This window comes from Schistocerca americana, chromosome 3, assembly GCF_021461395.2.
Source record: "Schistocerca americana isolate TAMUIC-IGC-003095 chromosome 3, iqSchAmer2.1, whole genome shotgun sequence".
In the NCBI taxonomy this organism is placed as follows: domain Eukaryota; kingdom Metazoa; phylum Arthropoda; class Insecta; order Orthoptera; family Acrididae; genus Schistocerca; species Schistocerca americana.
In genome coordinates, this window is record NC_060121.1 from 944514723 (window position 1) to 944540538 (window position 25816).

Sequence of the window (25816 nt, forward strand, 5' to 3'; positions counted from 1 at the left end):
CAGGTGTATCAAAGCCGTTATTATGGCCAGAGGTGGTTGTTCTGGGTACTCATTTTTCAGGATCTATGCACCCAAATTGCGTGAAAATGTAATCACATGTCAGTCCTAAAATAATATATTTGTCCAATGAATACCCGTTTATCCTCTGCATTTCCTCTTGGTGTAGCAATTTTAATGGTCAGTAGTGTACAAGAAATTAACAGACTTGAAATCTGAGAATATATACCAGAAACATCACACCTGTACCTCGCCAGTGACACAAGATTTGCCAAGTCTGGTCTGCAGTTATCTTTATACAAAGAGAAACCTGGAACAAACCTACACTTGTTTTTGAAAAGCTCCTAAGAAACTCAATTTGGCTGGACGAAACAAATTTGTAATTAACATATTCAAACCAAATTCAGTTCACTTCTTTACTTTATTAAAAAAGCACCTCGTCTAATGGATGATTAGCGGGTCTTTTGACCCGAAAACTGTATCCATGGGTGATACAGATACTTGATAAGGTTATTTCACAATATGGGTAATGGGATTAATTCAAAATAATTCCCTTTACTGATATACATATATTTCAAGAAATGACAAAGATGATCTATGCATAACAATGAATAAATTTTGTACTTTACAATTTTAATAGTACTTGTCAACTGCAAAGTATCTCATCTGCACACAACAAAAGGCAAGAAAGATTAAAGGTCACACTAAGAATAATATGTTAAATAATTACAAAACACCTGCTGATGCAGCTACCTAAAGAGTATATTAAGCCAATAGTTTAGAGTAAAACCAAAGTCTTGGAATGGAATCATGACACAGAAATTTAATGCCATACGTAAAGAACACTCTTCTGCTGGATTTTTCTGCAATCTATATTCTTGCATTGTACAAAAAGATATGCCACTTTACAGAAATATGACAATGGGCCACAGCACAGAAAATGTCAATCCTGAAATCAGGATGACCAAAACTTAAGACCACATATTAAACATCCACTTCGATGTCACTTGTGTCATCTGGCGAACAGTCAGCCGTATGTCTCACATCGGGAACCAGCAGTGAAGACTGGAGATCATCTGCATACACCACCTGCACAGCAGCGCTGTTGTCACAGTTACTCTCTTCCAGGGCCAGCTGCAAGCTCTGCAGCTCAGGTATCACTGGGCGCACCTGTGAAAACATTACACAAATAAAGGTTTCAATGCGGAAGCAGGTAATATGTGTCAGAGCTCATTTTAGTGCCCTTACAAACAAAAATACAGAACACATTAATTTAAATGAAAACAAAGAAAAAATATGATAATACAAAGACCTTATAAATCATCAATCACGATTTTTCAAATTAAATATTTAAATTAAAATAAAGTCTTAACTGTTAAAATAATTTATTTTTGTTTTAAAAGGTGACCAGTTTCAATCTGTGTGAGATCATCATCAGACCAGTTACTCCACGATGCATTGGAGGGATGATAGTGGAGGTTCAACAAGAGAGTTAACTTCTTTAAGAAGCTATACCACAGCCACCAAAAGTTTGTTAAGGATAATACTGGGGCCATACTTAGTAATGAATTCAATATTGCTCAGAGACGGAAACATAATTCAGACAGCTCCTCAACTGCGATGAGCCTAAAGATCTGCTCAAATTCCAACCTCCTGACATTGTAGATTTTCATTTTTCACCACCTACGCTGGATGAAGTTTAAAACAAAAGTGCAGAAGAAAATGTAATCCCAGTGGAAGTCATTCAAGCTGGAGGGCAGAGACTCAACAAGAGAATTCACCAACTAATAAGGAAGATCTGGACCGTACAGGAGATTCCAGAAAATTGGAAGACTACAGTCATCTGTCCTATACAAAAGAAAGGTGGCAAAATGGACTGTGCCCACTATGGAGGAATCACTCTCCTGAACATCTGCTATAAGATCTTGTCAAACTGTGTACTGGATAGAATCCAGCTGTTTGTAGAAGAAGTCACTGTTGGATATTGGGGTGGTTTGGGAAAGGGCCATTTGACTGTACACAACATCTATGTTGTACAACCGCTCAGAAACATGGTGAAGAGCATGAAGTACTCTTCATAGATTTTAAGAAGGCATATGTGTATGCACTAGGAGAGCCTGACGGATTGCCTAACTGAATTTGGAATACTCAGGAAACTCATCAATCTACTTCGGGTTTGTCTCACTATTTATAAAGGCAAAGTGAAGCTCATGAACCAAGACAAAGAGAGCTTTAACATAAACATAGTATTGAGACAAGGAGATGGTGTGTAACTGATACTGTTCAACATGGGGCTCAAAACGCTAATGACAGAAGCTTTCCACCAGAATTCGGAAGGGATCAAGCTAGAAGGTGAGAAAGCCACATATCTCACATTTGCCAATGACATGTCCCTGTTGTCCAGATGAACTGATGCAGATGAGCAACAGCATAGAGGCAGCAACAACAGCAAAGACCAACTATCTGTTGATGAACAGAACTCTTGCCGCTCCAGCCACTTGTAGTCAGAAATTGTTTCTTCAAAAGAAAAAGAAGAGTAGGGTTTAATATCCTATTGATATTAAGGTCATTAGAGACAGATCACAAGCTCCAAATTTTTCAAGAATGTGGAAGAAAACTGGCCATGCCCTTTCAAAGGAACCATTCTGGCATTTTCCTGGAGCGATTTCGAAAATTCATGGAAAAACTTAATCTGGATGGCCAGAGGTGGATTTGAACTGTCATAATCCTGAATGGGAGTATGATGTGCTCACCACTGCACCACTTAACCTGGTTTTTCAAAAGGGTTCATAATTTTAAATATTAGGAGGTAATCTTAATGGAGCATGTATCTTGTGAGGCAGAAATAAAAAGCGAGGGCCCACGTCGCAAACTGATCACACTTCAGTCTGAGTCAGCTTTTTAAATCGTGCCATCTGTCAAGGAATTTCAACTACAGCTGTACAGGACACTGAACTAACCTGTACGGCCATATGGTTGTGAAAGTTGTAGTACATGGAAAAAAGACTTACAGAAGATCTATGGTCCAGTACCAGACGAAATCACTGGGGAATGGAGGATCCAGCATAACTGTGAGCTGGACACCATCTACAACATGTCAAATATTGTAGGTGTTGTGAGAAAACCAAATGGCTTTTATGGGAAGACATATTCCAGATAGATAAACATCAATGACCTTCGAAATCCATGGATTTTGCTCTTTGGGGAAGAAGACCACTAGGCAAACCAAATAAGAGAGGTCAAATTAATGAGGACCTGCTGTAGATAGCAGGAAATAGAACAAATTGGAAGAGGAGGCTTGTAACTGCTGGCAATTACCTGGGCCTGTTTGTGTGACATAAAAAATATGTATAATTACTCAAAAGGCTTTTGCAATTGCCACCCAAAACATTTTCTTACAGTTGTTTGGACTTGAATCTTTGCATTACCACATACGTGAAAAGGACTTCTCAGAACAAAAGGTGAAGGTTACTTCATAAGACGTCTTTAAGTTTTTGATGTGAATGAATCAGAGACAAGATGGATCTAGCTAACATGTTATAAGATCAAGCTATTCCTGGACACTGTGTATATGTTTATGTACAACTAATAGACAGAGTAGGGTCTCTATTTTTTTTTCTACTGAGCATTCATTTCACTAGTTTCCTTTAAAGGACTACTCGGCCTGGAAAGTTTTCCCAGGTTTGAAAGTGGTCATTGGAATACATATCTTAATTCACTATTCTTTCAACAATGTCTGTAGTGGGGTAAGTGAACATATGAAAAGGTCAGTGACAAAGAACAATGTTCCAACTGAACTGAGCTGAAAAGCAATGCATAATCATACAGGCAGAAAACAGATTTGTTCTGATAAAATTCAGGTCAAGAAACCTATGCTGGAATAGGTGTTTATTGGAGCAGCAAATGGCTCTGAGCACTATGGGACTCAACTTCTGAAGTCATTAGTCCCCTAGAACTTACAACTAGTTAAACCTAACTAACCTAAGGACATCACACACATCCATGCCCGAGGCAGGATTCAAACCCGAGACCGTAACGGTCTCGCAGTTCCAGACTGCAGCGCCTAGAACCGCACGGCCACGAGCAGCAAATACGTGGAATTTCTCAAAGCTGCCAACAAGGAAGAATGAGAAAATGAGTTTCTGTAACAAGGAGGACATATAACTTATTCAGAGAGAGAGAGAGAGAGAGAGAGAATGAATCCCAGCATTTATCTGAAGTGATATAGGGAAATCACAGAAAACCAAAATCTGGATGGCCAGATGCAGGTTTGGACCATCATCTTCACAAATGTGAGTCCAGTGTGCTAACCACTGTACCACCTTGCTTTGTGGAAGACAGAGGCAGAGTGTGTTTGTGGGAGGGGAGGGGGGGGGGGGGAGAAGAGAGTGGGAAGAAGATTGTGTGGGGAAGACAGGAGGTAGTGTGTGTGTGTGTGTGTGTGTGTGTGTGTGTGTGTGTGTGTGTGGTAGGGGGTCGAGTTGGTGGGGGTAAGAAGGGGGTGGGGTGGAGGGTGGTGAGAGGAGAGGGTGGGGACAGAAAGAGGGAGTGGTAGTGAGAGAGCAGGAAGAAAATGGGAGGGTAGAGGGTATTGACAGAATGGACAGAAGTGAGAGGGTAGAGGAGGAGAGTGACACAGGATAGTGGATGGGAGAGGGAGGAAGAAAGTGAAGAGTACTCAGAAGAGAGCAAGAGGGAGAGTGACAGGAGAGAGGGAGTGATGAAGAAGAGGAAGTGGGGGGAAGGGAAGTGGGGAGAAGGAAATGGTGGGAAAAGGAAGTGGGGGGAGAGGGAGGGGAGGAGAAGGAGTGAGACATGGGGATGGTGGGAATGAGAGTAGGAGAAGAGGTGGTAAGAGAGTGTGGGAAGATGGAATGGCATTTAAGGTAGTGAGAGTATGGGTGGAAGAGTGAAGAAGAGAGAGGATAAGATGGAAGGGAGTAGTGAGAGAGGGAAAGGCAAGGTGAAGGAAGAATGAGGGAAGTGGAAAGGAAATAGTGGTGGAACAGGGAGAGAAGGAATGGGGGGAAAAGGGAGGGAAATAGTGGTTGAGCAGGAAGGGAAAGAGTGGAGGAAGAGGATGTAGGGGGGAGGGGGTGACAGAGAGAGGAAGAGTGAGAGTTAAGTTGGTGAAACCACTCACTGATTGCAGCCAAGACCGGTGAGTACAATATCCTCTACAAGTGCAGTCTAGGTGTGTACTGGAACTGATAACACCTAACTTCAAGAATACATGAAAAACTGTTTTCTAGTCAAGATAGATAAACTGGTGGTAGCAACTCATATGCCAGTACCAGGTGACCATCAATTTGATTCTGATGTTTCATATACATCTAATGATCACTATGCAAGAATATATAGACAAACCACAGAAACTGAAAAGTATGAGAGGAACTTCAACAGAAAATGGCTTATATTAGACAAGTTGCAGGTTATAGCATTAAATGACACAAACAGTGCTAACCAACCTATGGGACAACCAACGCACCTACTTTGTGTGTAACTCAGCAGTCTTCCACAATGTTTCAATGACGACACAGTGTCATTGTATGGTTACAAATAAACAGCTTTTTGCTTCTGAAGAAGTAAACATTTCAAAATCAAATCATCTCCACATTCCCTAACTGTATCTCCCAGCGCAGTAACAAGAAATTTGGCAAAAGAATGTGTCCAGACCAAGATTAGACTCCCTGAAAATAAGATGTCACACAAGAAGTATTTCAACTCTCAAAGGTGTGGAAGGAATCTTGAATAATGGAATGAGAGAAGCTTTTATTACTTGGGCCATCAATAAGTTCTCTCAGTATCTTCATTATCCCTAAAGTAGTTCACTGCAGAGGAAAATCAAAATTCACTTCTCAGCTTGCTTGGACTTAATGACTGATGTCAGCAACTCTCAAAGAGCACACTAGACCCCTGAGATGGACACACCCTTTCAGTGTGTGAGAGTGGAAGGAAACACCATGGTGCCTACTGCTTTTCAAAACATTCGTTGGAAGGTACCATAAGTATTAAATTCTGATTACGTTCACAGTCTTACTGTTTTCCAATATATTTCTAAAGAACAGATGCAGAATAGTAAGCTAGCATGTCTCATACAGTTCTTGAAAATATTGGTGAGAATAAACAGAACAACAGTCAGTACGACTGTGAGAACAATCAGAACAAAAACGCTACCTGAAGAAATCAAAGTGGTGGTGGTCATGGTGGTGGTGTCACCAATTAATAACAATTTTTGTGACATTCACTTGAACTGTCAGTTTGTAGGGATGCACTCATTGTCTTCACCGGATATAAAGGTAGTCAAAACTATCATAAAATAACACTTTTTCAGCTTCAGTCACATTTTTATCCAAATAATTATTAGTATGATGCATTTCTGCAGCATCATTTGTTGCTTAACCGTTACGTACACATCACTGTTTATTAAACATTTCTAAACTGTCTGTCACACTGGTTTATTGGTTGTATGCACACTTGTAATAGTTAGCTGTATTAGTGACTCTTGTTAACACTTATAAAAGAAGAAATGAGGAAACAGACATTGATTAGTATATAACCTCATCCCCCACCCCTCAGGAAACATGTATCTTGCTGTTGGTGGGGAGGCAGATAGCCATACCATAGGTGCAACCACAACAAAGGGGTATCTTTTGAGAGGCCAGATAAACGTATGGTATCTGAAGGGGGAAGCAGCCTTTTCAGTAGTTGTAGGAGCAACAATCTGGATTATTGACTGATATGACCTTGTAACACCAACCAAAATAGCCTTGCTGTATTGGTACTGTGAATGGCTGAAAGCAAGGGGAAACTACAGCTGTAATTTTTTACATGGGAATGCAGCTCTACTGTGTGGTTAAATGTGGATGGCATCCTCTTGGGTAAAATAGTCCCCCATTCGGGTCTCCAGGTGGGGACTACTCAGGAGGATGTCATTATCAGGAGAAACAAAACTGGTGTTCTATGGATCAGAGTGTGGAATGTCAGTTCCCCTAGGTAGGTTAGATAATTTAAAAAGGGAAATTGGTAGGTTAAAGTTAGATATAATGGGGGTTAGTGAAGTTCAGCACCAGGAGGAACAGGACTTCTCATCAGGTGTATACAGTGCTATAAACACAAAATTAAGTAGGGGCAATGCAGGAATAGATTTAATAATAAATAAGGAAATAGGAATTTGGATAAGCTATTATGAATGGTTGGGAAGGGAGTGAGACAAGGTTGTAGCCTCTCCCCGATGTTATTCAATCTGTATATTGAGCAAGCAGTAAAGGAAACAAAAGAAAAATTCGGAGTAGGTATTAAAATCCATGGAGAAGAAATAAAAACTTTGAGGTTCGCCGATGACATTGTAATTCTATCAGAGACAGCAAAGGACTTGGAAGAGCAGTTGAACGGAATGGACAGTGTCTTGAAAGGAGGATATAAGATGAACATCAACAAAAGCAAAACGAGGATAATGGAATGTGGTCGAATTAAGTCGGGTGATGCTGAGGGAATTAGATTAGGAAATGAGACACTTAAAGTAGTAAAGGAGTTTTGCTATTTGGGGAGCAAAATAACTGATGATGGTCGAAGTAGAGAAGATATAAAATGTAGACTGGCAATGGCAAGGAAAGCATTTCTGAAGAAGAGAAATTTGTTAACATCGAGTATAGATTTAAGTGTCAGGAAGTCGTTTCTGAAAGTATTTGTATGGAGTGCAGCCATGTATGGGAGTGAAACATTGACGATAAACAGTTTGGACAAGAAGAGAATAGAAGCTTTTGAAATGTGGTGCTACAGAAGAATGCTGAAGATTAGATGGGTAGATCACATAACTAATGATGAAGTATTGAATAGAATTGAGGAGTATGTGGCACAACTTGACACAAAGAAGGGACCGGTTAGTAGGACTTGTTCTGAGGCATCAGGGGATCACAAATTTAGCATTGGAGGGCAGTGTGGAGGGTAAAAATCGTAGAGGGAGACCAAGAGATGAATACACTAAGCAGATTCAGAAGGATGTAGGTTGCAGTAAGTACTGGGAGATGAAGAAGCTTGCACAGGATAGGGTAGCATGGAAAGCTGCATCAAACCAGTCTCAGGACTGAAGACCACCACAACAACAACAACAACAACAACAACAACATAATGAAAGCATAGTGAATGCATTATGTAGCCAAGACAGGCACGAAGCCCACATTCACCACAGTAGTACAAGTTTATATGCCAACTAGCTCCACAGGTGATAAAGAGATTGAAGAAATGTATGATGAGATAAAAGATATTATTCAGATAGTTAAGAGAGATGAAAATTTAATAGTCATGAGGGACTAGAATTCGATAGTAGGAAAAGGAAGAGAAGGAAAAACAGTAGCTCAACAGAGACTGGGGGAAAGCAATGAAAGAGGAAGCCGCCTGGTACAATTTTGCACAAAGCATAATTTAATCATCGCTAAGACTTGGTTTAAGAATCATGAAAGGTTGTATACATGGAAGAGACCTGGAGACAGTGGAAGGTTTCAGATTGATTATATAATGGTAGGACAGAGATTTTGGAACCAGATTTTAAATTGTGGGACATTTCCAGGGGCAGATGTGGACTCTGGACACAATTTATTGATTATGAATTGTAGATTAAAGCTAAATAAACAGCAAAAAGTAGGAAGTAGGAAGGAAGGAAAAAGTAGGACAGGAGATGGGACCTGGATAAACTGAAAGAACCAGAGGTTGTTAAGAGTTTCAGAGGGAGCATTAGGGAACAATTGACAAGAACAGGGAAAGGAATACAATAGAATAAGAATGGGTAGCTTTGAGAGATGAAATAGTAAAGGTAGTACAGGATCAAATATGTGAAAAGACAAGGCCTGGCAGAAATCCTTGGTAACACAAGAGATATTGAATTTAATTGATGAAAGATATTGAATTTAATTGATGAAAGGAGAACATATAAAAATTCAGTAAATGAAACAGGTGACAGGGAATGCAAATGTCTAAAAAATGATACTGACAGGAAGTGCAAAATGGCTGAGCAGGAATGGCTAGAGGACAAATGTAAGGATTTAGAAGCATGTTTCATTAGGGGAAAGTTAGATATTGCCTACAGGAAAAAAAAATTAAAGAGATCTTTGGAGAAAAGAGAATCATCTTTATGAATATCAAGAGCTCAAATGGAAAACCAGTACGAAGCAAAGAAGGGAAAGCTGAAAGGTGGAAGGACGATATAGAAGGAGATGTACTTGAGGGAAGTATTATAGAAATGGAAGAGGATGTAGATGAGATAAGAGATATGATACTGCGTGAAGAATCAGACAGATCACTGAAGGCCCTAAGCCAAAACAAAGGCCCCCTGTGTAGGCAAAATTTCATTAGAACACTGATAACCTCGGGAGAGCCAGCCATGACAAAACTCTTCCACCTGGTGAGCAAGATGTGAGAAACAGGTGAAATAGCATCATATTTCAAAAAGAATATAATAATTCCAATTCCAAAAAAAAGAAGTTGCTGACAGGTGTGGAAACTACCGAGCTATCAGTTTAATTAAGCTATGGTTGCAAAATACAAACACGAATTCTTTACAGAAGAATGGAAGAACTGGTAGAAACTGACCCCACAGAAGATCAGTTTGGATTCGGGAGAAATGTAGGAACATGCAAGGCAATACTGACTTTATGACTTCTCATAGAGTATAGGTTAAAGAAAGGCAAACTATGTTTATAGCATTTACAGACTTACAGAAAGCTTTTGATAATGTTGACTGGAATACTCTCTTTGAAATTCTAAAGGTACCAGGGGGCACAAAACAGTGAGTGAATTACCATTTACAACTCAAATAGAAACCAGATGGCAGTTATAAGAGTCAAAGGGCATGAAAGGGAAGCAGTGGTTGAGAAGGGATTGCAGCCTATTCCCAATGTTATTCAATCTGTATACTGAGCAAGCAGTAAAGGAAACAAAAGAAAAATTTGGAGTAGAAGTTAAAATCCACAGAGAAGAAATAAAAACTTTGAGGTTTGCCGACAACATTGTAATTCTGTCAGACACAGCGAAGGACTTGCAAGAGCAGTTGAACAGAATGGACAGTGTCTTGAAAGGAGGACATAACACGAACATCAACAAAAGCAAAATGAGGATAATGGAATGTAGCTGAATTAAATCAGATGATACTGAGGGAATTAGATTAGGAAATGAGACAAAATAGTAGATGAGTTTTGCTATTTGGGGAGCAAAACAACTGATGATGGCCGAAGTAGAGAGGATATAAGAAGTAGACTGGCTATGGCAAGGAAAGCGTTTCTGAAGAAGAAAAATTTGTTAACATCAAGTATAGATTTAAGAGTCAGGAAGTCTTCTCTGAAAGTATTTGTATGGAGTGTAGCCATGTATGGAAGTGAAACATGGACAATAAATAGTTTAAACAACAAGAGAATAGATGTTTTCAAAATGTGGTGCTACAGAAGAATGCTGACGATTATATTGGTAGATCACATAACTAATGAGGAGGTACTGAATAGAATTGAGGAGAGGAGGAATTTGTCACACAACCTGACTAGTAGAAGGGATTGGTTGGTAGGACACATTCTGGGACACCAAGGGATCACCAATTTAGTACTGCAGGGAAGTGTGGGGGATAAAATTCATAGAGTAAGATCAAGGGATGAGTACATTAAGCAGATTCAGAAGGATGTAGGTTGCAGTAAACAATGCAACCTCTTTATGCTTTTCCCCAATTTACAACAAAATGAAATATTGTAGTGTCCTCTGATATGCTGCTGTTGAGAAATGAAATGGAATATCATAAACATTTTGGGGTTTATATCGATAAGACCATGAACTGAAAGACACATGTTACAGTGCTTTTTAAATGTCTAAACACTGAACTTCTGCATTATGAACAGCAACAGACTTAGGAGAAAAAAGGGTTTCAATTTTACTTACTTTTCCTCTTTTGATTCACAACTGTCATACACCGTATATTCTGGGCAAACTTCATTGAAAAACAATGTGTGTGTGTGTGTGTGTGTGTGTGTGTGTGTGTGTGTGTGTGTGTGTGTGTGGGCGCGCGCGCGCGCGCGCGCGCGCGCGCGCATACGTGCTTTCTTTCTTTTTTCCACAGAAACGTGTAACAGAGATAATATGTGGCATTCACTCCAGAGCTTTTTGTAGACAAGTCTTTAAAGAACTGGGTATACTGATAATAGTCCCACAAGTATATATTCTCCCCTCAGTTCAAAAACAATAGTAACAATAATAAATACACTGATAGAAAAAAATTACAACACTAAGGAGTTGTGCAACATAAACAAAAGTTGGTAGGCATGTTTCTACATTTGAAACATGATGTCTGTTCAAATTTCTTGCCAGTTGCCTTAGAGTGGCGCTAGTAGCGCCACTATGAGGATGCAAATCACGTCTGCTTTAAATAAACACTGTAACAATCATGAGTGTTAGTTTCCTTTGAGATTGGATGTGGTGAAATAATGTTAATCAAGAATGCCTTCAAGGTGCAATACCCCATTATCAATACCCCATTGAGTTTGAACGAGATCATGTAATAGGGCTAAGAGAAGCCGGATGTTTCTACTACAATACTGCAGGAAGACTTGGCAGGAATGTAGTCACAGTATGTGATAGCTGGCAGCGGCATTCATGAGGCTGTACGGCTGCATCAAGACTGGGCTCTGGACGGTCACATGGCACTGCCAAGAGGGAAAACACCCGTGTTCAGCATATGGCTCTGGCACATCGTACTGCATCTGCAGCAGCAATTTGAGCAGTAATTGGCTCCACAGTTAAACAACGAACTATTACAAATTGCTTACTTCAAGGACAGCTCAGAGGTAGATGCCCTTCAGCGTGTATTCCACTGACCCCAAATCATCACCATTTGCGATTCAGTGATGTCCAGCCAGAGCTCATTGGAGGGCAGGGTAAGGTCTGTTGTGTTTTCTGATGAAAGCTGGTTCTGCTTCAGTACCAGTGATTGCTGTGTTTTGGTTAGGAGGAGGTAGCTGAGGGCCTGCAACCAATCTGTTTGGATGATAGACACACGGATGTATGCCTGGAGTTATGGTCTGGAGTGCGATTTTATTTGACAGCAAGAGCATTCTCATGGTTACACCAGGCACCCTGACTTCAAACGTATATGTCAGTCTGATGATTCGACCTGCTGTGTCGCCATTCATGAACAGCATTCCAAGGGGTGTTTTCCCCCAATATAGACCTCATCCACATACCACTATTGTAACCGAACATGCTCTATAGTGCGTTGACATGTTGCCTTGGCCTGCTAGATCATTAAATCTGTCTCCAATCAAGAACATAAGGGACATCATCAGAAAATAACTCCTGTGTCATCCACAAATAGCATTAATTGTCCCTGTATTGATCAACCAAGTCAAATAGGGATGGAACTCCATCACACAAACTGACATCTGGCAACTGTGCAACAAAATGCATGCAAGTATTCAACATTCTGGCAATTACACCAGTTATTAATGCATCAGCATTTTACATTTGCAATGGCTTATGTCACACTTACATTAACGTGTGATTTTGCAATGTTAATCACTTACATAAATTATCTAGACAAATGTATTCTTGAAATTTAATGACTTTACATTAATTGTTTTTTGGTGTTACAATCTTTTTTTCCTTCACTGTATAATAATAGAAGCAGATAAACTTACTCTCTCCATCAATCAGTCTTAGTGTGGTACAGGAAGGAGTGAGGTATTCAACAATAAAAAACTTTGAGCACTTACCAAATTACGTCAAAACTCTCACAGAGCAAATGCTGCGAATATCACAAATTGACTTCTGCCTTCACAGAATGTTTGCGTGCTCATATCTCAAAGCTGTTGACATCATGTATCGCCCGGGATATATACAAGGTAAGTAACTGTTAATTTTTTAAAAATCAAGTATTTCTTCAGTGGGAACATACATGCTACAATAGCTACTGTTGAGGTAAAAGTGAATCCTGTGGCTAGTGGCGAACTGGGAGAGTGCGTTATATGTTTGGGTGACACAGCACTTCTCTTCATGCATAACCAACAAAACTTTCTGATGTTTTACATCATATTATGTCCATCCTTGGTCAATTAAAGATAGATAATGGAGGTTTGTCAAATACTTAAAGTGGGACAAACAGTTCCATAATCAAGAAAATTACTGCAGATGAAGATGAAACTGTTTCTTTGAACATATCTTTTAGGGTAGATTTCTGTGAGTAAGTTGATACTCCAGCAACCAAAAAGCGGAAAAGCTAGAGAACAGGATAACTGAGGTGAAAACAGATTTACAATTTGATATGGATGCTGTAAGAAAGTAATGATTTTCTGTACAATATGATAATGAATATATATTTAAAGAGCTTTGTGATCTCACAGAGTTAAAAAAACTACAAACTACAATCAGATCTCCCAACATCAGAGTCCAATTGAGAGAGTCAGAGCTTGAGTCTGGCAATACATAGGCCCAATTGGATGATGTAGTTGACAGAGTTGATGCCATGAATGAATCTGTGAAACAAAACATAAATAAGTTACACAGAATAGGCTCTCAAACAAATCGACAGCTGGCAAGTGTTGATGTTAAATTAAAGACTCTGTAGGAAGTCGGTTTATTGAGATTTTTTCACAGTATTACTACGTGGGCTATGCACCAGAGCGATTTTTTTTAATGGGGAAAGAAAATAACATCTTGTCGATAACATACAAGAAACAAGCTGTTATCTGCAGCATTGTACAGAAACTGGATTTCAGGTATAAATGTAGGACATGAAAGGAAAGCAGTAGCTGGGAAGGGAGGGACACAGGGTTCTTGTCTAACACCGATGTTATTAAATCTGTACAATGTGCATACTGTGAAGGTAACCAGGGGGAAATTTGGAAAGGGAATAAAAGTTCATGGAGAAGACATTTACACTTTGAGGTTTTCTGATGATTTTATAATTCTTTTAGAAATAGCGAAGGACTTGGGAGAACAGATGAATGGAATGGACAGTGTCTTGAAAATATAAGACAAAGAGCAACAAAAGTAAAACAAGGACTGTGGAACTTAGTCAAATTAAATCAGTTGTTGCTGAGAAAATTAGATTACCAGATGAGACACTAAAAGCAGCAGATGAGTTTTGCTATTTAGGCAGAAAAATAACCAATAATGGCTGAATTAGAGTGTGTGTAAAATATAGACTGGCAATAGCAAGAAAAAACAATTCTGAAAACACAAACAATTCTGAAAACAAATTTTTTAGCATCAAATATAAATTTAAGTGGTCTTTTCTGAAGGTAATTACATGGAGTGTGGCCTTGTATGTAAGTGAAATGAGGTCAACAAGCAATTCAGATAAGAAGAGAATAGAAGGTTTTGAAATGTGGGGCTACAGGAGGAAGCTTAAGATTAAATAGGCTCTGGTTGGTTGGCTCTGAGCTTCTATGGGACTCAACTGCTGAGGTCATTAGTCAAGATTAAATAGGTATATATCGTGTATGAATGAAGACAGATCAAGGCTTGAATACAGTAAGCAGGTTCAAATAGATGAAGGTTGCAATGTTTACTCAGAATAGAGAGGCTTGCCCAAGATAGATTAGCATATATAGCTGCATTAACCCAGTCCTCACGCTAAAGACCACAACAGGATTTTCTTAATACTGTAGAAATAATTTTGTACTTGACATGTCAAATGCCTAGAAAATCAAATTTCTTAAAAGAGTTAGGAACTGTGTTGCTTATAACTGCAGGCTAGAATAACCAACAAAATTTAAGTTACAAAAAGTTAAAAAAAAGTTTTCTTGATTTTTTTGGTCTGAAGCCAAATTGCTAAGAATCCATGATGATTTTGAAATTGTGGTTCAGAGAAGCTCGCAGTGGGACTTAGTAAACACACCCAGTCTTTCATGGTTGCATTTTTCCTATTACCTTGTGCCGTCAATAAAACTAACACAGTAGCAGGCTTTGACACAATTGTTCCAATTACTGCCCTTACTTAATGTCAGAGTGATCTATTTTATTACACCTATATCTTATCAGTTACACAACATACTAATTTCATGCACCAATTAAAAGAGCAAAAACATGCAGTATTACTGCCTCAAACAGATGCTGTGTACTGGTATGTGTGTGTGTTTTCCATTATTTTGGCTACAATATTTGTGTAGGCAAGATGACAAAGTTGATGGGAAGAACGAATAAACTCAGAGGGTCTTTTCACTCTGACCTCACAATGCTTGCTGCGAGGACAAGAAAAATGACTTAACTACGCAGATGACTTGGATTCCTTCTCAAAGATTTAGTGTTTAAATATTTGCCAGCACCAGCTTTGTGTGCATCACACACTACGTTCCTGACTTACACACAACCTCTGTTTCTGTTCATGTCACCAACAAAAAACTGGCTCTGAGCACTACGGGACTTAACATCTGAGGTTATCAGTCCCCTAGAACTTGGAACTACTTAAACCTAACTAACCTAAGAATGACACACACATCCATGCCCGAGGAAGGATTCGAACCTGCGACCGTAGCTGCCATGCGGTTCCAGACTGAAGCGTCTAGAACCGCTCGGCCACTCCAGCCAGCTGTCACCACCGACAACTGGTTAGGTTTTGTCTTTTTCTCTCAACCATCCATTCTCCCTTCTAATATCTCCATAAGACCTTTCCTCTACTTTACACCATCCCACTTTAAGCTTACCCCCTCCCTATTTCTCCTCTCTGACATTTTTTTGTATTTTTTCTTTAATTTCTGTACCTTTCCCTTCATGCATTTTTCAATCATTTCCATGTTATCATGTTTCCATATTGCATTTGTTGCAATTCTACTACTCATGTACATTTCACCCTGTTCTGCACACCTCTTGTAGCCTGTAATATTTGGAGAATTTCCTGAATAATATTTCCTTTTACAAGTCATCTTTTCTCAATACATCTCTCTCTTTCTTCCACTAGAAGTGGTTGACAAAATTTGAACTCCTCCAACTATTTTGTGGTTTGTGGTGTTACTCTGGTGCTGCTTCGCTTCAAGCTCTTCCTTGACAAAATATTATTAGTTCTCTTTCTACTTCTAATTTCCACTTTTACACCACACAGTATTACAAGAATAGCACCTACAGATTTAGCTTCAGATACGGATGATCCTCACCTTTTTGCCTCCTGGTCTGTGAGGGTTACGACAGCCACGGCACCGACATTCGACGCATGCCTTACTCTCGACATAACATGGGCATCGCTGCCCACAGCAAGTCAGCTTGCCTGGAGTCGCCGTTGCATTTCCACATCGACAACCTCGTCTCTTCGCCCCACCGGGCCCACGTACAGTTGTCACTCTTGGTGCAGGTTTCTTGAACACATCCCAGTTGTTTGTAGCACCATTTGCCTGTATATTCAGATACTGTATGTAAATCTAATCTTGAATAAGAAAGATGTGAAACATTCAAATTTGTGGCAGCATGCAACTACAGCAACAAAGCACAAGAGCTTTGTGTTGTTACCCAATAGTACAATTATTATCTTGGAGAGAAAAACAGTAAGCAGTAACAAACCCACACAAACTATTTAAACAATGACATACACTAAACCTCACGAATGATCAAAGCTACCAGCAGAGAGCACTTCTTGCCGAGGACAAATATTAACCAATTTATACTGAAAAAACAAAATTATCCTGCTTTGTTGCCAATTTAAACTGCCAGGAGCACCACCACACAAACAATGAACAAAGTTCAATTTTAGAAATGTGGTGGTGATCTAGTCAAAATATTGTCAATTATATTTTTAGTTCATAAAGATGACAGCACACACACTGAATCGATACTAAATTACTCTCTCCAGCATGTTGTTCATGATTAGAATATATGGAAAAATATATAAAATCGCTACTGGCATATAGTTCTACACATCAAAATAAAAACTGCATACTTAAAATATCTGGAGAGTTTTCCAATACTTTTCTTGTAAACAACAGCACTTTGAGAAGGGATTTTTCTTTCACCAGGGTTACGTAGTACATGTAGAACAAAAACACGCTTTGAATTTTTGCTCAGTAGGGCAATAGGATGACTCACAAATAGAAGTTTCATCACCATTCAAAGTGAACAACATATATGCACGCTCTGCAAGATCAAATAAAGGAGGAAGAGAATGTCACAATTCATTTGAGACTGAGCAGAACTTAGTTTTTTTCACATCAGCAACTCATTGCAAGAGATGAAGGTAAAATTACTGAACATAGCAATATTTCATAACGAAAACACACAGCATCAAAATTAAAAGCTGTACCAAATGCCACAGCCTTCTGGAGTTTTTGGCATGGGATTTTTATTTTGCTTTGATGGACTGTATTTGTAGTACCGAGTGTTGTGTTCTAGTTTGGTTTTTCCTCTATGAATAATATGCTGCTATGTATAAATTAAAAATCTAAGGAAAAGGCATCACAATTGCCATCCAGCAATCTCAGGTCTTCAACTATGATGTGTTGCTTTAAAAGGAAAAGTAGCAAACTCCGTAATAGTTCCCCTCACATAAAAAATATACTTTTTCCATAAAGAACTATGTTTGTTGTGCAACCTACTTCTGTTCATATTTGTGACAAAATTAAGATAAATACAGTCTAATTTTAAGTAAGAGCAACACCAGTTTATCAATCAGGAATAATAAATCCCCCTTGATTCTGAAGAGAATCAAACTACATCCTGCTCTGCAGAGGTTTTTTTTTTTTTTTTTTTTTTTTTTTTTTTAATGGTGTCAAGTGTAAGGCTCTTCTGTGGCTGTCAATGGGCACACAGCATCAGGCGTAAGGCTCTACTGTCGCCAGCAGTGGCATCATGGCAGTCGAACTGTTAAAACAACTCAGTTGCTGCACTTTGAAAGAGGAATTCTAATACGCACAGCAGGCTATGTAGTGATCCAAATATTTGCTCTGCAGGATAGCATTATTCACTTTATATTGACATATGAGGTGTTTCCATGTTTTAGAAGTCAGCTAATTTATTCTGACAAACCACTATACCAATAAATTTAATCCATTGCTACTTTCCAGTATAAATCCCCTGTACATGAATACCATTTTTACAATATCCACTGTGCCTCCATGGCACCTGTGTTAGTATCCTATTTCATCCAATGGAAAAGAGCTGATGAGATAGATCTCACTGGAAAACCGGCACCCATGGAAAGCACTTTTGATCACTGGAAAAAGCTGAGGATTAACGAAGTCGAGATCAGGTGAATAAGAAGTGTGTGTCATCACTGATGATGCCATGGAGCAAAAGAGACGGGTGGCCCTGGTAGATTCAATATTTCCACCTTTTTATGACTTTAGGATACTAATTAAAATAGTATGTGTAGAATGCTGAAATAGTTACGTCAAAGGGTGATACTGAATACTCTGTCAGGGGAGAAGTTGGGGAGTCTGCAGAGTGATGTGGTGTTGAAGAATGGCTTATGGAGGGGTGAGTTGGGAGTGATTTCACAGGAGGGGGGAGGGCAATGCTGAAGAAGAGGGGTAATGGGTACACAAAGAGTACAAGGGTGGGTGACAGGGCAGTTCCACTGAGGAGGTGACACTGATAATGAAGTTTACATGAACTGTGTGTGGTAGGAGTGATATACTGCAGACATTGAATATGTTGGCAGTCCTGTTCATTTACAGTTTATAATAAGAATCTTGGACGTCAAGTAACACTAACTACCAAACTAGCAAGTTGACAACTTGATCATTACAATATTTTACCATACAAAGTTATTTTGTAAGTAATATATTTCTACCTTCTCTGAACCATGTACCAGTGACCTATGGTTCCATGTGGTGTTTGAAGCACATTTTTTCCTCTCTCTCCCATTCTCCCATGTATGAAACAATGCTCAAGGCGAAAGTCATGTTGTGGGTTTCAAATGGGGTAATGATGCATAAAATATGACTTTAAGCAAGTCAAGGTATCTTAGTTTCACCTACACAACTCCATCTCTCACCTCCAAGCTGGTGAACCCTAAGAACCTGAGCAGCCTTGTGGAAGATTGGATCCCAACCCCAGTGGGAAACAGGATCAGGGCAAATGAAAGTGGGAGAAACAGTCCTCTGAAGAATAGGGGTTGGGCTATGGGTTAATAACCCATACCCAGAAAAAAAGTCTTATTACAAAAGTGCAAGGAAATATAGCCAGATGGAGCCTAAGGCAAAGTAAGAAGAAATTTGAGAACTGGATTGTGGAATGTACAGACATTATGCACATTGGGTGCCTAACTGGATAGTGAAAGTCTACAAGGTGGATATCATGGACTTGCAAAAGATAAGATGGACTGGACAATGACACCATCAAGAAACAGCAGTGTACTATGTATTACAAAAGCCACAATAGTGAACACATATTTGGCGTGGGATTTATAGCCAATCAAAGCACTGAACAACTAGTGACAGTATTTAAAGCAGTACATCCAAGGACATACTACGTATGAATAAAAGGGAAACTCTTACCTACAACCTCCTACATGCACCTGCCCTTATTGAGAACAGCAGAGGAGGAGGATACTTTCTATGAGGAACTGCAACAAGTTTATCAATAGTGTCCAAAAATTGATATAAAATGGTGATAGGAGGTAGGGCAGAACTGACTTGTGAGTCTTCTTCTTCTTCTTCTTCTTCACTACCATTGGTAAATGCAACCTCCATATATAGAATAATAACAATGGACTGCAACTTATAAATTTTGCACCATTTAACAGCTTCTAGCACATTTACAGTACAAGAATATACATAAAATGACTTGGGTGTCACCAGACAACAATACTAAGAACCAAATTATTGATATATTAATAAACATCAGGCAAGGCTCTGGTGTACCGAATGCTGTAGTTTCACAGATGTTAATATGGACTCATCAAAAGCTGAACAATTGGCTATTAATTTGGAAAACAGATTGACAGAAGGCCATTGGCCGAGAACCAGAAGGCCATTGGCCGAAAGCTTTAAGTGTGAAAATCTTTGTTGTGCATATCTGCAACTCAACATCTCTGCAATATGGTAAGTAGCAACTTTTCTTCTCATAATATTGTTAAATTCCATCCCGGATTTTACAGTGTAATAAAATTAGATATGAAACACAGAATGCTGCAGAGGAAGCGATTGGTATGGGATAATAGACCAAAAGCAATGAAAGGTATGATGAAGAGTGTGAGGAGGCAACAAGAACAATGCAAACAAAAAAATGCAAGCCAGAAGAACAAGACTGCTAGTAGATGACTACAGTGAAAAAAGGCATGCAGAAAAGCAGATTCTAATAACAAAGAAGGTAAGCTTTTTCAAAACACAGATGCAGGATATTCAATTACTGAGTAATGCTCATGAAAGCAGGAAGTTCTATAAAGAGGCCAATAACCTAAGAAGGGGCTTTCAACCAAACACAACACTATGTAAAGGGGAAAATGGCGAACTTCTAGCAACATAGGCCGAAGCAATGCATCAATGGGCAGAGCAGATTAAGGACTCACTGTAATCACAGAATGTTGAAGCATGGGAACTAACCAAAAACCAACAGGTAGAGGAAGAGGAAAATGGGGTCATTCAATGCGAGAAATTCGGCAAGCAATAAAGAAGCTAGACAACAATAAGTCACCTGACAACAACAACCTGGAATTCAAGCTTATTAAGTGTGGTGAGATCATCTAGTTAGATGTCTGCACATCCTGATCTCTGATATTGGGTGCAAAAAAGTCATCCCGGATTATTAGAATATGGGAGTAATATGTGCTATGTATAAGAAAGAGGGCGGCCAAGAATGTACAAAGTATAGAAGAATTACATTGTTGAACAACAGAGATAAAATATTCTTCTCCCCACTTTTAACTATATAAAATACTTTGCAGGAAAAGCAATCAGGAGATATCAATCAATCTTTCGACCTGGCAAATCAATTACTGGCCAAATATCCACCCTGAGGCAAATATTGAAAAAAAAGGGGGAGGGGGAATACACTATACAGGAACATCATATGTTTATTGCTTTTAAAATAGTATATGGCACCATAAAGAAATAAAGCTTATTGAAGTCATGAATAAACTCTGCATGCCACAGCAGTTAATATGCCCCATGAGTCTGACTATCAAAAATGCAGTATTTAAAGTATGGATACAAGGAAATTTTAACACCAAATTTTGAGACTAACTGTGGACTAAGGCAAGGGGATGCGCTATCATGTATGCTGTTTAATACAGCACTAGAGAAAGATACAAGAGAAGTTATAAGGTCAGTTTAAGAGGCAGAATACACAATAGAATGGTGCAGGTTCTGGCCTATGCAGATGATTTGGATATTATTGTAAGAACAGAACTAGTTGCTAAAGAAACGTACAGGGCATTGGTGGCAGCAACAATAGAAATACGAGTGAAAGTGAACATCCATAAAACCAAATACATGAAAATAATGTGACCAAAACTAAATACAACACTCAAAATTGACTAAGCACAAACAGAACCTGTTAGAAAATTTGGCTGTCTTGGAACATGGATTACATCACAGAACAATATTACTGTGGAAATAAAGTGACACACCCATTTAGCTAATAAATGCTATTATGGGCTGGCCCCACAAGTTCAGAAATATGTCCATGAGAACAAAGTGCCAACCGTATAAACTTTAATAATCCAGTATTAACATATGGCTCAGAATGCTGGACATTGACACAACAATGTGAAGAGATAGTAGGATCTTTTGAACAGAAGATGTTATGAAAAATATATGGGGCAACTAATGAAGGTGGAGTGTGGTGTAGAAAATATAATTCTGAACTTCACAAAAGACCTCGAAATCATAAAGTTCATTAAAATAAACCACCTGAAATGGGTCGGCCATTTTTTAACATGGTAGATAAGAACCCAACAAAAAGAGCACTGCTACAAAAATCCGTAGGACGAAAAAGCATGGGAAGACAATGACTTTGATACTTGGATGACATACAAGAACTAAAACTTATTGGCATCAGATGATGAGACGCATAATGTTGGACAGGGATGAATGGAATGATGTCCTAAAGCAGGCCAAGGCCTATCAAGAGCCTTAGTCAGAAGGAAGAAGAAATCATTCTATACCACAAGTTGTATTCTGACACATGAGAGAGTACACCTGTAAACTCCAAACTGGCGGTCCATTAAACTGATCATACCCACAGACAATTTAAATTGCATAACATACTGGGAAAAAAAATCATAGCTACAAGCCATTAGTAATCATGTAGTCACAGGTACTACTTTGTGTAGGTGGAACTAACGAGTTGAGCTAGATGTGAGCTTCCCTCCTAATACACAGTCTTCTAGATCACAAAAACTTAATTCCATTCCAATAGCTCTAGTGACAAATGCACAACTACCCTACATACATACTCTGGAAACCACTGTGAAATGCCTGGCAGAAAGTACTTAATACTGTATCACATGTTAGGGTTTTCCCTGTTCCATTCATAATCAGAGAATAAGAAGAATGGCTGCTTTAATGTCTCACTGTGCCCTGTAATTAATCTAATCTTGTCTTCACAGCCCCTCTGGAAGTGATACATAGGAAGGTGAAGAATATTCGTAGATTCTTCACTTAATACTGGTCCTTGAAACTTTGCAAGGAGGCTTTCACAGGATAATTGCTATCGATTTTAAAGTTTTTCCAATTGAGGTTTTCCGGCATTTCTGTGATGCTCCCCCATTAGTCAAGCAAACTTGTGAGTACCCATACTGAAGTTGGTTTATGTTCAAAATTCCGTTATTTCTATTTGGTATGGGCCCCACAGACTTGGACAATATTCTAAGATGAAATGTGCAAGTGTTTCGCAAGCAGACTCCTTCATAGATTGAGTGTATTTTTCAAGTAATCAACCAATGAACCAAAGTCTGGCATTGGCTTTACCTATAACTGGGCCAAGGTGATTATTCCACTTCATATCCCCAAAAATTATTATGCCCAGGTATAATAGAGTTGGCTGATTCCAATTGTGACTCATTCATGTTGCAATCATTGGATACCACTATTCTAAGTTTTATTAAGTGTACATGTTTATATTTTCATAGATTTAAAACAAGTCTCAATCCTTGCACCACTTAGAAATGTTATCAAGATCGACCAGGTTATTTGTGCAGTATTTTTCAAATAATACTTTGTTACAGATGACATGGTTATTACTAATACTGTCTGTCAGGTCATTAACATACAGCATTAATAGCTCTCCCCTGGGGCACATCTGAAGCTACTTTTTCTATTGACGACTATCCACCCAAGATAATATGCTCCATTCTTCCTACCGAGAAGTTGTCAACTGAGCAATACATTTTATCTGATAATCCCTATCGTCATGTATTTGTAATAACTGTTGCTGTGGTACTGGGTAATAACTTTATGGAAGTTAAGAAGTACTGCATCCACCTGATTACCTTGACCCAAAGCTTTCAGGATGTCATGTGAGAAAAGCATGAGTTGGGTTTAGCACAACTAATGTGTGTGTGTGTGTGTGTGTGTGTGTGTGTGTGTGTGTGTGTGTGTGTGTTTTTTTTAAATCCAGGCAGGATGACACAGAGATTATTCTGTTTGAAATACCTCATTATGTTCAGCTGAGATTATGCTATAAAACTCTATAACTGATGGATATCATTGGTTATATGGAAGTATTGTGGGTCACTTCTGCTACACTTCATGTAGGTGCTTGTGACCTGTTTTTCCTGCCAAATGTTGGGCACAGTTTTACATAACTAATTATTATTTTTATAACAACAAAAATAATCAATTTTTGACAATATAGTGTAATTGGATTGATACAAAAAAATCTACTCATCAAGTGGCAGCAGGAGCACACACAAACATAAAAGTTTAACTTATGCAAGCTTTCGGAGCCAGTTGCACATTCTTCGGGTAAAAAGAGTTGGACAGGAAGGAAGACAGACTTTCCTTCTCAACCTGTCCAGTAAGTCTCGCCTGACCCGGGGTTCTGGGTGACTTTCTCGAACTGTATCCCTTTTCCTAAACCTTTCCAGTCCTTTTCCTTCACCCTTCTTCCTTCCTCTCTAACTCTTCTGCCAGCAGACAGAGCCATTGGCTCCAAAAGCTTGTATAAGTTAAACCTTTTTGTGTGTGTTCTCCTACCGCTGCTTGGTGAGTATATTAACTTTTTGTTGGTTTGTTTGCAGGTACACGTCTGCAGCCCTGGTACTTATTAAAATTTCACACCCTAAAACAAATGGTGCAGCCCACTGATAATGCAGCTATCTGGATTACACTAGCACAGCTGCAACATTTTCACTGCTTTCACTTCGGCAGACATTTGGAATGGGTATGAGCAGCCATGGAACCCATGTCACGTTCAAAATATGTAAGATGCTGAAGAAAGGCCAACGGCTGATTTTCACTTTTTAGCAATATCACCTTGATAGTGATACAATGGTCTTGAGGGCCACGGCATACGCTACTCTTGGTTCTTCACTTAGAGATGGTCTTCCACTTGATTCTCTGTCATTCAGACTCATCTGATCACACATCAAGCATCAGCATTGTCTAACCACTGTGTCATATTATGGTGCATTGTTGCTATGCAATTCCACCGTGGATTGTTACAGCATTATCTTCTTCCAAATGACAAAAAAATGACTTCTCGTTTTATCAATGGGCAGCATGCTACAGTACTTTGGCGAGCAGATTTCAAAGTACACTAAGACTGTAGACATGTAGCTACAACTGAACAAAAAGAATTGTGTAACTTTACATTTACGCGGCAATGATTGAAATTTTATGACCACCGTCATACATCACTCATCTCTGCAGAAGTGTGCATACAAAACTGAGGTAATACTTCTGTATCTTCCTTTGTGAAAGAACATTTGAAAATGGAGAACATTTCTGCTTTTGTTAATTTCAGTTCCTACATCATCCATGAGTGTTTTAACCCTTGTTTTCTTTACATATGACAAAATTTTCTTTGAGGTTTATGAGAAATCTTACAATATAATTCTTTTACAATAGTCACTGAAGGTTTCATACATTGCCCTTCTGACAGTTACATTGTATTCAACACCTTTTTATCTAAAAGTCTATGCTAATACGTTTCTTTACAGTGATTGTATTCTGTGAAGGGTCTTTCCTATCGTGAACTGTTCTACTAGATGTAACTCAACAACATGAACCGAAGACTTGGCAAGTGTGGCAACACCAAGTGTACATTCAAAAAACAGTGAAGGGAAGTAGTAACATCACAAACTTCAGAATTCTTATTACTGGAGTGCTCCTGTGCTACATGTCTGTAAGCCAATGTTCTGTGTAGCACAATAATTAAACGTTGATTGGCAGTTTTATCTGGCAATACTTCTAGCACAGTATCAACATTAAACAATTTATTTGCAGTGTAATATGTATGACTCCACCTTCAATCTATTTATAATTACCACTCTGATCCTGATACTTAATTTTTTTTGTAAATCTAATGTAGTATGCCTTTTTTGAAGTATGTTCAATTATCGAACAAATGCAAGGATGGCTGACATAGTGTTTAGTGTATCTGGGATTGTAAAACAGTTAAATTCCTTAGATGCCAGGAAGGCATCTGGCCCAGACGGTATCCCCGTAAGATTATATGTTGAACAAATACTAACAAAGAGATAGAGGGGCTGGCCAGTACTTACCTCAGCTCAGTACAGCCGATAGATTCACAAAACAGAACAGAAAATTTACATTCCTAGCTTTCGGAACTTTGTTCCTTCACCAGGGAGAAGAGAGGGGAAAAAAGGGAAGAAGGGAAAGTGGATTCAATTACTCACAACCCAGGTTATGAAGCCACCCTCCCTGTTTACCTTTCCCTGTTGCTTCATAACCTGGGTTGT

At 38.9% G+C, this 25816-nt stretch overlaps 1 protein-coding gene across 1 annotated transcript in view; it reads right to left on the reverse strand.

Moving 5' to 3' along the window:
• Positions 1-611: 611 nt before the first annotated feature.
• The window catches only part of LOC124607293 (E3 ubiquitin-protein ligase MSL2), a 35313-nt gene continuing 10108 nt past the window's right edge, over positions 612-25816 (reverse strand). The window contains exons 2-3 of the mRNA XM_047139584.1: positions 16119-16352; positions 612-1167 (exon numbers count right to left, since the gene is read on the reverse strand). Coding sequence (XP_046995540.1) covers positions 982-1167; positions 16119-16352 — 420 coding nt within the window. The 3' untranslated portion in view covers positions 612-981. The remainder of the gene's footprint in view (positions 1168-16118; positions 16353-25816) is intronic.